Genomic DNA, 12,305 nt, shown 5'->3' on the forward strand with positions numbered 1-12,305 from the left:
AGGAAAGAACCAAGTGGGATACAGCTAAAGGGCCTAATGTATTTCTGACCGGAGTCCTCCTGAGCATAGAAACTTCAGCCATTCTTGAAAAAGAACTAAATTGGAAGACTTACTGTAAATAAGACTGTAATTGAGTTGCAGGAATGGAGACGGGTAGAATTGCTGTGGAGCTACATTGTTCAGTATGAGCATTATCAGCCACATTTGGCTTTTGAGGACTTGATGAAGCTGGTCCAAATTGAGATGTTTTCTGAGTGTAAGATACATACTGTGTTTCTGAAGACTTAGATTGAAGAAAAGAATGTACAGGTATTATATTATTGAAATGACAATGTTTTGAATATATTGATTTAAATGAAATTTTTATTGTAGTCAGTCACATGTGTTTCTTTTAATGTGGCTTCTAGAAAATTTAAATGTGGCCTAATAACCTTGGTGTCAAAAAAGATTTCTTAAACTAGACACAGAAATACTAGTCATAAAAGATTAGTCAGGTAGATTGTATAGAATTTTTATTTAAAAATAGACAATTTTTTAAATATGCAGTTTCCTTTAAAACTAAACATGCCTACCCCATAACCCAGCATTTTCATTCTGGTATAAATCCAGGGTGATGTTTGCCAAAAAAAGGTACAATTTATATGAACTTTATGTGTAATATAAAAATTGAAACCTACTCAAATATTCCTCAACAGTAGAATGGATAAATAAATAGTGATATGTTTATATAACAAAACACTATGCAGGATTACAAAAAAAACGGACTATATACTATGGCTGATTCTCGAGTAATGCAAGTTTGAATTGCACAGGTCCAGTAATACACGAATTTTAATTTGCTCAAGATCTACAACAATTTGGAAAAACTCACAGATGTACTTTATAGCCTAGAAAATACTGAATAAAGTAAGAAAAAGTTGGGTATGTCATGAATGTATAAATTGTTGATAAGTCTATTTTAGCATTTACTACCATAAAATAAACACAGAAAGTTAAAATTTACCAAAGCTTACACAAATGCTTAGAGTTCATACATGGTGCCGTTTGCAGTCTAGAGAAATGTAAACAAACGTGAAGATGTGGCATTAAATCATAATGGCACAAAGTTAACTGTGGTGCATATTGTGCTACTGTAGTTATTTCATAGTCCCTCCTGCTGCTGTTGCAGGGAGTCAGGTCACACAGTGACTGCCAGCTGCTCAGGGGATTAGCACCTCTAGTCTCCATGCACTGCTTAAGAGCCAACTGTATGTAATTCCATTTATATCAAGTTTAATCATAGGCAAAACTAGTCTATGGTGGTAGAAGTCTGAATAGTGGTTACGTATAAAAGGGGCACTGAGTCTTCCAGATTATTGGAAAAGTTATGTAACTCTGGGTGGTAATTATGCAAGTATGTATTTGTATATGTAAAATTTTATTCAGATAAACATTTGAAATTTGTGTACACACTGTACTTATTCCAGATCTCAATATTTAAGCGTTATGTTAGAGCATGTCTGATAGTTCCCTGAGGATGAAAACTGTAAATCATTTGTTCATTTAAGACCAATACATAAGGACTGGCATTGTGGTATGGTGGGTTAAGCCACTACCTGTGATACCAGCATCCCATATGAGCTCTGGTTCAAGACCCAGCTGCTCCACTTTCAATCCGGCTCCCTTCCAATGCACCTGGGAGAGCAGCAGCTTGGCCCAAGTGCTTGGACTCTTGGCACTCATATAGGAGACCCGAAAGAAGCTCCTGGCTCCTGGCTTCAGCCTGGCCCAACTCCAGCTGTTGCAGCCATTTGGGGATTGAACCAGCAGATGAAAGATCTCTCTCTAACTTTTGCCTGTCAAAAAAAACTTTACATTGTGGATCTGGCATTGTAGCACAGGGGGTTAAGCCACTACCTAGCAATCCTAGCACCCCATCTGGGCACTGGTTTGAGTCCTAGCTGCTCAACTTCCAATCCAGCTCCCTGCTAATGTGCCTGGGAAAGCAGCAAAAGATGGTCCAAGTGCTTGGGCTCTTGCACCCATGTGGGAGAGCAGGATAGAATTCCAGGCTCCTGGCTTTGGCCTGGCACAACCCCAGCCATTGCAACTATTCATGGAGTGTACTAGCAGATGGAAGATTCTCTCTCTCTCTCTCTCTCTCTCTCTCTCTTTCTCTCTCTCTCTCTCTTTCTCTCTCTCTCTTTCTCTCTGTAACTCTGCCTTTCAAATAGACAAAAAGTTTTTTTTTTTCTTTATTTGTAAAGGGACAAGATAGGTGATAAACAAAATACTGTATCCTTCTTTCCTTACCTGTGCTTAAGGATCAAACAGAACAGATACTTGACCAGAAAAGCAAATCTTAGTTGTATCCCACCCCTTCCTTCTATTGTATGGTAAGTACAATTCAGTTGGCTTCTTGTTGAGTACAAGAAAGAACTTTTGTCATTTTGGATGAACTTTCCATGGTGCCTAGCACAATGCCATATGTCTGGGGAAGCATAGTAAATATTTGTAACCTTTGAGAGCATCTGTCTGTGCCTACTTGCTGATTTCCATAATTCTTTTCTGCCATATGCCTTCCTCATTTTTTTATTAAAAAAAAAAAACTATCATCACTTTTCTGGGCAAAACTTGATTCAAGACCATAAGAAACAATATTTTCTGAAATGGTTTGGGATGGTGAGCCTAGGATGGGAAGGCTGAAGGTGACATGCACCACAGGTAATCCCTGGGATGTTCTAAGCAGGAACCCAGAACTGTAAATTTGGCTGTCAGGGCGTTGTTGTACTGCTTTGCATGTAAGTCTCATTGTGATAGGTCTGCAAAAGTTGGAATGTGTGAAACCACTGAAATAAAACTGCTTAAAGTCCTAGAAAGAATTGTTAAATCACTCTTCTAACTCAGTACATCCTTTTTTAAGTTTCTGTTTTTAATGCAGACTTGTAAAAATCATAGGTGCTCTGTAGAAAGAGATTTTTATGGAGATTAGAAGCCTAGACATTTTGATGTTTATCTAAGATAGAAAAGGAATTAGTTTATTTTTAGTTAAGATTTGCATTTCAAGGAAGATCAGTGAGACAAAACCAGTTTCAGGTACAGAGGGGAAGGTAAAATTTAGTAGACAATAATTATACTTTGTTTTTGCATAGTGCTTGTTTTTTTGTTTTAAAGATTTATTTATTTATTTGAAAGGCAGGGTTTACAGAGAGAGATCTTCCATCCACTGGTTCACTCCCCAAATGGCTGTAACAGACAGTGATGGACCAATCCAGAGCCAGGAGCCTCTCTTCCAGGTCTCCCTCATGGGTCTAGGGCCCAAGGACCCTGGCTGTTCTCTGCTTCTTTCTCAGGCATGTTAGCAGGGAGCTGCATTGGAAGTAGAGTAGCCGGAACGTGAACCGGTGCCTGTATGGATGCCGGTATTGCAGGAGGTAGCTTTACCCGCTACACCACAACAAAGGCCCAACAGTGCTTACTGTTAAAAAATGTTTGCATATATGATTTTATTCTCCCAATAACCCAGTGATGTGTGTGTGTAAAAATCTTATTTTAATGTATTTGGAAACTAAGAAGTGTCAGTTGACTTGTCCAAAATTAATAGCTGGTAGATGTGAGAATTAGGACCTTCTGATTCCAGGGCCACCAGTCTCTTCTGTTACAGCTTTCTGAAAATCATACACAGCAACATATAGATGCTAGGACCAATTTTAGTGATGCTAAAAGCAAATCTGAAATTGAATCCAAAGTGCAGAGTAGCTTCTCTGCTCATGTCATAGGGATGTGCCCAGAGGTGTGAGCCACCTCTTTGAATTCTAGCTTTGCCAAATGTTAGTAATCTTTTGAACACTGTGGGCTCATTGAAGGGAAGCTTCAGTAGTCACAGGTGCACTTTTGAATGAAGTTGTACCTATTGTGGTACAGGCCAAGCATCCCTCATCCAGAAACACAGAATGCTCCAAAACACAAAACTTTTTAAGCACCAGTGGATTTGACAGCATTTCAGATTTTTGGATTAAAGATGCTCAAGCAGTAGTTTATGCAAATATTCCAAAATCTGTAAAACTGAAACATTTCTGGTCCCAAGCATTTCAGATAAGGGATACTCAACTTGTATTTCTTACAGAGTTATTCTCTTGGATTCTGTTGTTGCAATAACTTTCTTTCTTTTTAATCTCTTGTCTGCAGGAGCCTCCAGAAGATGATGCAAACATCATTGAGAAGATTCTGGCGTCTAAGACTGTCCAGGAGGTTGGTGGCTCATATTACTATTTAATCACAAACCCAGATTTCACCCTCCATGAAGAGACATTTGGCTAGAGAACTTAGGATGTTCATTCTTGATTAGATTGAGAGGTAGGCAAGAATATTTCCTGCCTAATCAGCACTTAACTTCAGTCCCATGAAAGACTTTAGGACATGAAACGTTTTAGTATCTAGAATGGCCCAGACTGACCTTTTTCTCCATTGTGATCCTAGCAGAGGTGCTATTATCCCCCTTCAGTCTCTTTGGCTCCTTGAAAGTTACCAGAAAGCCAAGAAGAATGTGGGAGGAGTCCTAATGGAAACATTATGGGGTATTTTTCCTTTAGACATCTTAGGCCATTGTAGGAATCCGCTAGAGAAAATCACTGGAGTGGGAGAGCATGTTGGTGCTGGGGAGGGCATGGTTTCATCTTGACTTCAAGTGTTTATGAAAGTAAACTTCATCACTTGGAGAGGGAATACCCCTGGTGTTCTATGGGGAAGGCCTGGGGGACTCCAGAGATTTGTGAAGAAACTTCACACTAGGCAGTGGTCCTGACATATCTCAGAGCCCTGGCCACTGCGGGTTCATCAGCTCTTCGCTGTCCTAGCCTGGGCCTTGGAGGGGCAGCAGGAGTATCCTGCCCATCCTCTCCTCAACCCCCCTTTTTAAAAAACCCTGTAGCTGTGTACTCAGTCTTTGGGAAACATGAGCAATACCTAAGGTCTGGGAAAATGAAAAAGTACCCCCAAGAAATGTTTACTAAAACCACAGAGTTGGCACATAGGGTAGTCTCCCTGGGAGCTGGGCTGACAACTGCTTATTGTTGGTTACAGGTTCACCCAGGAGAACCCCCATTCGACTTGGAGCTATTCTACGTAAAGTATAGGAATTTGTACGTCTATTTAATATATTTTGTGTCTTTGGATTTTCCATGAATAAACCTTCCTTTCCCTTGCCATTTTATTATCTTCTGTATTTTCAGAGACTGGCCTCTAAGGCATCACCCACAGATCTTGGCTGAGTCAAGTTCACCGTAGGCAGTAATGCTCAAGTTCAGCTGCATGTAGGATCACCTGGAGAGCTGTTTTAAAGCTGCTGAACCCCTTTCTCCACCCAAGACTCAGATTTAGAATGGTTCCTGAGCACTGGTGTTTTTTAATGCTCTGGGCAATTCTCATGTGTACACAGGGTAGAAAATCACCATCCTATGGCATATAATCTTTTTACCTCTTTGCATTTTTTTTCCTGTCCACTACCTGCCCCCTTTGATGAACAGGTATTTATGATAAAAAAAAAAAAAAAAAAAAAAAAAAAACCTGCCTCATGTTTTCCTTGGAAGCACGCAGCACACACTGCTAAAGAATACCACTCAGCAAAGGAGGGGCCGAAGGAAGTGCTTATCTGGGCATCGCTAGGAGAAAACACACACACACACAGTTATACATTATGTAGATAGCCTGCCCACACCTGCCCTCCCTCTGCTCCAAGCCAGTTTCTGTAAAAGCTGCAGAAAGGTCAGTTGCTCAGAAGGGATTCATTTTGTTTTGTTTTCTGTTGTTGCCCCTAAGGGCAAGGCCTCTCTAAGTCCAGTCTCCAGCAGTTTCCCAGCAAACCACTCTCCTGCTTCTGTGTCAGATGATCACCCTGTTTATTGAACACCCTGAAGTTCAGTCATTTGCTAGCAATGTGCTTGTCTGACAATTTGTGTGTCTTTGGGTAGTTCCTACTTACACTGCAAATGGGCCACAATGGAAGAGCTCGAAAAGGATCCTCGCATCGCGCAGAAGATCAAGCGATTTCGGAATAAACAAGCCCAGATGAAGCACATTTTTACTGAGGTGAAGCAATGCTTACTGATTGATTTGCTGCTTTTCTTACAGCACTAAGTTTCTAAGTTTAAGTTTCTAAGTTCTAGTTAAAGTCCTATAGAGATTGTTGCTCAAGTTAAAATAACAAATGTGTGTTGGTTGGTAGCAAAATTAATCTAGGTTTAAGCCAAAGAAAACAAATTGTCCACTAAGGTGTAAGGATCAAGTTCCTAAAAACGTGCATCTTGGCCAAGCATCGTGGCTCAGTGGGTTAAGCTGCCACTTGGGACACCTGCATCCCATACCAGAGTGCTGTTTCCAGCCCCAGCCACTCCACCTCTGATCCAGCTTCCTGTTAATATACCTGGTAAGACAACAGATGATGACTTGGCTGTTTGGGTCTCTGCCACCCAAGTAGGAGATCCAGATGGAGTTCCTGGCTGCTGGTGACTTCAGCCTGACCCGGCCCTGGATGTTGTGGGCATTTGGAGAATGAACCAGCGTATGGAAGATTGATTTCTGTCTCTCTCCTCTTCTCATTCTTCCATCTTAAAAAAAAAAAAAAGCCTGTTGTTGTCAAAAATAGCTCAAGTGAGAGAAATAGGCCTACAATTTTTTCATTCCTGCCCCAAAATGGGCATTCCAAAAAGACTTAAAATTTGAATATAAAAAACAAGAAGCTAAAATTGTTAGGAAAGAAATAATTATGGAACTTAGGAATTTCTAAATATTGTACCTACAGCAAGAGGAAACACTGATAGATTTGAATATTAAATGGATATATCAGAAAATACAACAGACAAATGTTAAGTAAATACTTAGGAAATACATATATTATATACACACACACATATATATGTATTATATGTACACATATATATGTATTATATATATTATTATATATATGCCATACATTCTTTGTTATCCAGTAGGGTCTTTTCCCTTTATATTCATAGTACACAAATTATGCACATATACACAAATACATGACCTAGCTTTTATGATAAGAAATCTCTTGATAATTCAATAAAAAATATAAAATGCCAAAGATAAAGAAACAGACAAATTAATCAGGAATTTACAAAGAAGAAAAAGCTGATCACTAGCTATGCTTTTTAGTATAGTCAGTTTTGCTAGCAATCAAAGAAATGCAAATTAAAATGAAAATATTCTGGTTTATTTATGTATTTATTTGAGAAGCAGAGTGAGAGAAAGAGAGAGACTCTTCCATCCACTGGTTTACTCTCCAAATGGCTCCAACAGTCTGGGTTGGACCAGGCTTTAAGCCATGAGCCCAGAGCTTCATCCAGGTCTCCCACATGGGTGGCAAAAGCCAAAGTACTGGGCCATCTTCTGCTGTTTTTCCCAGATGCATCAGTGGGGAGCTAGACCAGAAGCAGAGCAGCTGGGACTCAAACCAGCATTCCAATACAGGATGCCAGTGACGCAAGTGGTGACTTAACCTGCTTTATCACAGTGCTGGCCCCTATTCTAGTTTTTATTTGCCAAATGTTTGAAGGTTTTCAGAACAGAAATTTCCCCTTGCTGGTGAGGGTGAGAAAGGGACACTCTGGGATACCTCCTGGTGGGACCATGACTTGGCTGGACCTGTCAGGAGAGCAGGGTGGCAACAGGCATTGCCTCCCAGAATCTGTAAATGTTTTGTCCCACTTAAATTCTGCAATACATATTTTAAATTATTAAGGCTTTGCACAAATTGTTTGTATTGATGAAAAACTGAAAACAAAATGTTAGGTAATAGGCATTTGTTAAGATACATCTCATAAAATGAAATACTGCACAGCTGATAAAAATATTATTAGGGAAAATTATTGACAATGTGGAAGGATGATCAATGCTGGGAACTCTTGTTAGTGGAAAATGTCGGGCTCTGGCATTGTATAGGACAGTTCCATTTGGAGGGGTGGTGTGCAGGAGAAAAGATGTACGTTAACAAACAGTGCCTGGGAAGTATCTTGCATAAATAAAATAACAGAAATGCTGATATCATTTCCTTTGATCGATGGGATTATGGTAAATTCTCTCTACCATTAAACATGTAATTTTTAAATTATATAATAATCTTTGAAGGCAAGAAGTAATAGAACTTCTTAGAACGTGAAGTGCCTGGTGCTGCATTCTGAGGCTGCAGGCAGACACCGTGGGATCCCAGAAACGGCTGTGCACGCCAGCCAGCTCGCTCTGCATGTAGAGCTCCTTCTCCTCAAGTGATAAAGTTATTTTAGGAAAATGTCAGTAAACATTCTCCTTATCTCCATTTGGAATCCTTCCTATTTAGCTTCAAGTCTGGCCCCAGCCTTCTCTGTGAGTGTTTTAAAGCCTGTGAGAACTGTTTTCCAGGGCACTGTTCCTCTAATAGAGAGTTGGGGAAAGGAAGGTGATGACTGGAATTGGAAGAACCATTCTTGAAGCTTTGTTGGATACTCTCCATATTTCTTGGAACATTTTATTCACACCTCTATTTTAGCAAGTATTTTCAGTGTAGTGACTTGTTTACACGTCTGGTTCTTCCATTTTAAGCTCTGTGAGACGGTCGGAGCCCATGTCTTCCTCCTATTTCCATCACTGGTAGTAGGCACAGCGTGAGCACTTTCTTAGTCATTTTTTGACTGCCCCCAGGAAGGAGAAGAGGGCTTGCCTTGGGCCGTTCCCCTGCTGGAGACCCTTCAACATGTCCCCTCTTCTTAGAATAAAGTCCAGACTCCTCAGTGTAGCCTATATAGCTGTGTGTCTATTTTCTGATACATTCCCAAGGAAGTGTTTTTCCCCACATTGGTTGAAGGTAGAGAGTAGAAACTGTTAGGCTATATAGAAATAATGTAACAAGAGTTCATCCTCTTGGAAGTTAGAGCCTTTGAGAAGATTGGATCCCATGAAATGAGGGAGAAGCAGGTGATAGGTGAGAGTAGTTCCTATAGCAGTGTCTTTGGTCTTGACCTAGCCAACGCTTTTATTAGTAATGTGGAGATACAGGAGTCTTCTGGTATAAATAGTAGCAAAGTCGGGATAGACCGGCTTCATATCCATTGTTTTCAGCTGCTTTGTGAGGTAGCATGTGTGAGGGAGACTCAGACTCGAGCCTGTGAGACCCCCAAGCCACAGAGGAGAGGCCCTCTGACCCCAACTCTTTTTTTGTTGTTGTTGCTATTTATTCATTTGAAAGGAAGAGTTACAGAGAGAAAGGGTTGGAGAGATAAATGGCCACAAAAGGAAGGGCTGGGCCAAGCCCAAAGCCAGCAGCCAGGAGCTTCCCTCAGGTCTCCCACGTGGGTGCAGGGGCCCAAGCACTGAGGCCATCCTCTGCTGCCTTCCCAGGCACATTAGCAGGGAGCTGTATGAGAAGTGGAGCAGCTGAGGATTGAACCAGCATCCATATGGGATGCTGGCATTGCAGGAGGCAGCCTAAGCTGCTACACCACAGCCCCGACCCCAACTCGTGACACCTTTAGAAAACCCAGAATACTTTTTGTCCAATCCAGGGCATGGAGAGGGGAATGCCAGAGTCAAACCCTGTGTCTGTAAAATGCAGACAAAGAAGCCAGGTGTTGCGTTGGCATTTTAAAAATATTTACAATTTTGAAGTGGGTAAGATAATTGAATAGGGGTTCTAGGGCAAAAAGAAATTGTCAGCTTAATTACTTACAGGTTTACTGTGTGCCAAAAGTGGGGTGTGGCTTCTTAAAAAGTCACAGTAGTCCTAGGCTGCACCGTTGGAACTAGCCCACTGTGCCTTTCTCTTCATTTTTTCCTTATGAGTTCATTTGGGCACCAGAATTCAAGGAGGCAGCTGAAGGCGGCTATAGGAGAACAGTCGTGGTGTAAGGGGCAGAGGCCTGGTCGAGTCAGAGAGCAGAGGTGGTTACAGACTGTGTGACACTGGGAACCTGGGTGGCCTCAGGCCACTTACATAAGCTCTTTCATACTCCATATGCTCATGTGTATAAAGATGGACTCTTTAATGCTGTCAGCCTCACACAATACCTGCCAGGAATAAATGACACAGTTGTTTTCCATCTTTTTTGAAGTACAATTGATTTTAAAAATTGCGTATATTTAAGGTATACAACTTCATGTTCTGATATACATATATGTTGTGAAATAATCACCGTCATCAAGCTAGTTAGCGTTTCTATCACCTCACGTAGTTACCATTTTGTTTTTTATTCCCCTTTTATGGTAAGATCTTGCCTCTTAGCATATTTTGACTATAAGGCCCAGTGTTAACTGTCACACAATACTGTACATTGGGTCTCTGGAACTTCATTCATATTGTGTGATAAACTTTGTGCCCTTTGATCAGCGTCTCCCCTTTTACCCCTCTCCTCCACTCCCTGGCAACCACCATTCTACTCTGTGCATCTGTAAGTTTATTTTATAGTCCACCTGTTAGGGAAATTGCGCAGTATTTATTCTTCCATGTCTGGCTTATTTTACTTAGCATAATGTCTTCCAGATTCATCCATGTTTTCGAAAGTGGCAAAAGTCCTTCTTTTTTAGGGCTAACTAATACTCTATTATATATATGTATACATTACACTTTCTGTATCCATTCATCCGTAGATGGACACTGAGGTTGTCTGCATATCTTGGCTGTCATGGGTGATAAATGACAGTGTTTATAGAAGTGCATTGCATAGTGCCTGGCTCATAGTCACTATTCATAAATATTAGTTCTCTGTATCATTCATTGTGAGATCTACAAATAGTATGCAGGAAGAATGATCAACAAATGGAGTTATTCAACCCAGATGAAGAGATTGCTGAAGAGCCAATGCAGAGAGGAGGGTATCACACTTCTCATCACCGCTGTGGAGGAAATGGCTCACAGGAATGAGTGACAGTTACGAGGAAGAAAGTCAGGCTGCAACTTGCTAATAATGATAAAGGTCATAATACTGGGACTAAATGGTAGCGATGAAACTGTTTGACAGTGAGTCACAGAGGGAAGTGAAGTTGCTTCACGAGAATAATTGGATCTGAGGGTGGCACTGTCAGGGATGCTGCAGAGGCTTCCTGCATTGATGAGACAGTGAGACTAGATAGCCCAGAGGGCCTTCCAACCCAAGAGGCAGCAGACTTGCCAGCAGTCTAGAAGGAGGGCTTCTGGGCAGGAAAGACCTTGGTGAACACTGCAGCTCACAGAGCTCTGTGACCTCGGCACATGGTTTAACTGCTCCGTAATGATGTTTTGAGACTCAAAACCACTTAGCATGACTCCTGATGCACGTTAAACATTCCTGAGTGATGCTTATTGTTGACTTGTAAGTACATCTTTATCTAGGCATAATATACATAGATAAATAAATAAATCCTAAGTGTACATCTCAGTGAATTTTTTTAAAAGATTTATTTATTTGAGAGGCAGAGTTACAGACAGAGAGAAGGAGAGACAGAGAGATCTTCCATCCACTGGTTCACTCCCCAGATGGCCACAATGGCTGGAACTGAGCCAATCTGAAGCCAGAAGCCAGGAGCTTCTCCTGGGTCTCTCATGCAGGTGCAGGGACCCAAGCATTTGGGCCATCTCCCACTGTTTTCCCAGGACATCAACAGGGAGCTGGATCAGAAGTGGAGCAGTCGGGACTCGAACCAGCATCCCTATGGGATGCCAGCCCATAGGCAGAGGTTTAACCTACTATGCCACAGCACCAGACCCTCTGAATTTTTAGAAAATAAACACTTGTGTAACCACCACCTAGATCAGGAAATAGAACATTACCCATACCCAGCAATTGCTCTTTATACCCATTTCCAAATATGTTGGCTTATTGTTATTAAAAACAAAAAGTAACTAATTCTCAGCGGCCAAAGGTTATCTTTGTTTTTTTCTTTGTGTGTGTGTGTGTGTGTGTGTGTGTGTGTTTTGGGGGGGGGGGGGGGAATTTTTATTTATTTATTTGAGAGACAGAGACAAAAGAAGCCCCCATCCTTCCTTGGGGCCAACATTGTGGTGCAGTGGGTTAAGCTGTTGCCTGAAACACAATACCAGCATCCCTCATTGGAGAGTCCAGGCTCCTCCACTTCTATCCAGCTCCCTGCTGATAACACCTGGGAAAGCAGCAGAAGATGGCCCAAGTCTTTGGGCCCCTGTACTCATGTGGTAGACCCAGATGGATGTCCAGGCTCCGGGCTTCAGCGTTGCCCAGCCCCAACTGTTACAGTCATTTGGGGAGTGAACCAGCAGATGTAAGATCTCTCTCTCTCTCTCTCTCTCTCTCTCTCTCTCTCTCTCTCTCTCTAACTCTGTG

General features: G+C 41.4%; 1 protein-coding gene across 5 annotated transcripts in view; it reads left to right on the top strand.

Annotated features, from left to right (window-relative positions):
- Positions 1-12,305, top strand: part of CHD6 (chromodomain helicase DNA binding protein 6) — a 241,382-nt gene that overhangs the window by 126,416 nt on the left and 102,661 nt on the right. For all 5 annotated transcript variants that reach the window (XM_008274447.4, XM_070051833.1, XM_070051832.1 and 2 more), the window contains 3 exons: positions 4,168-4,230; positions 5,062-5,120; positions 5,949-6,066. In XM_008274447.4, coding sequence (XP_008272669.3) covers positions 4,168-4,230; positions 5,062-5,120; positions 5,949-6,066 — 240 coding nt within the window. The remainder of the gene's footprint in view (positions 1-4,167; positions 4,231-5,061; positions 5,121-5,948; positions 6,067-12,305) is intronic.

This window comes from Oryctolagus cuniculus, chromosome 11 (assembly GCF_964237555.1).
Source record: "Oryctolagus cuniculus chromosome 11, mOryCun1.1, whole genome shotgun sequence".
Taxonomy (NCBI): domain Eukaryota; kingdom Metazoa; phylum Chordata; class Mammalia; order Lagomorpha; family Leporidae; genus Oryctolagus; species Oryctolagus cuniculus.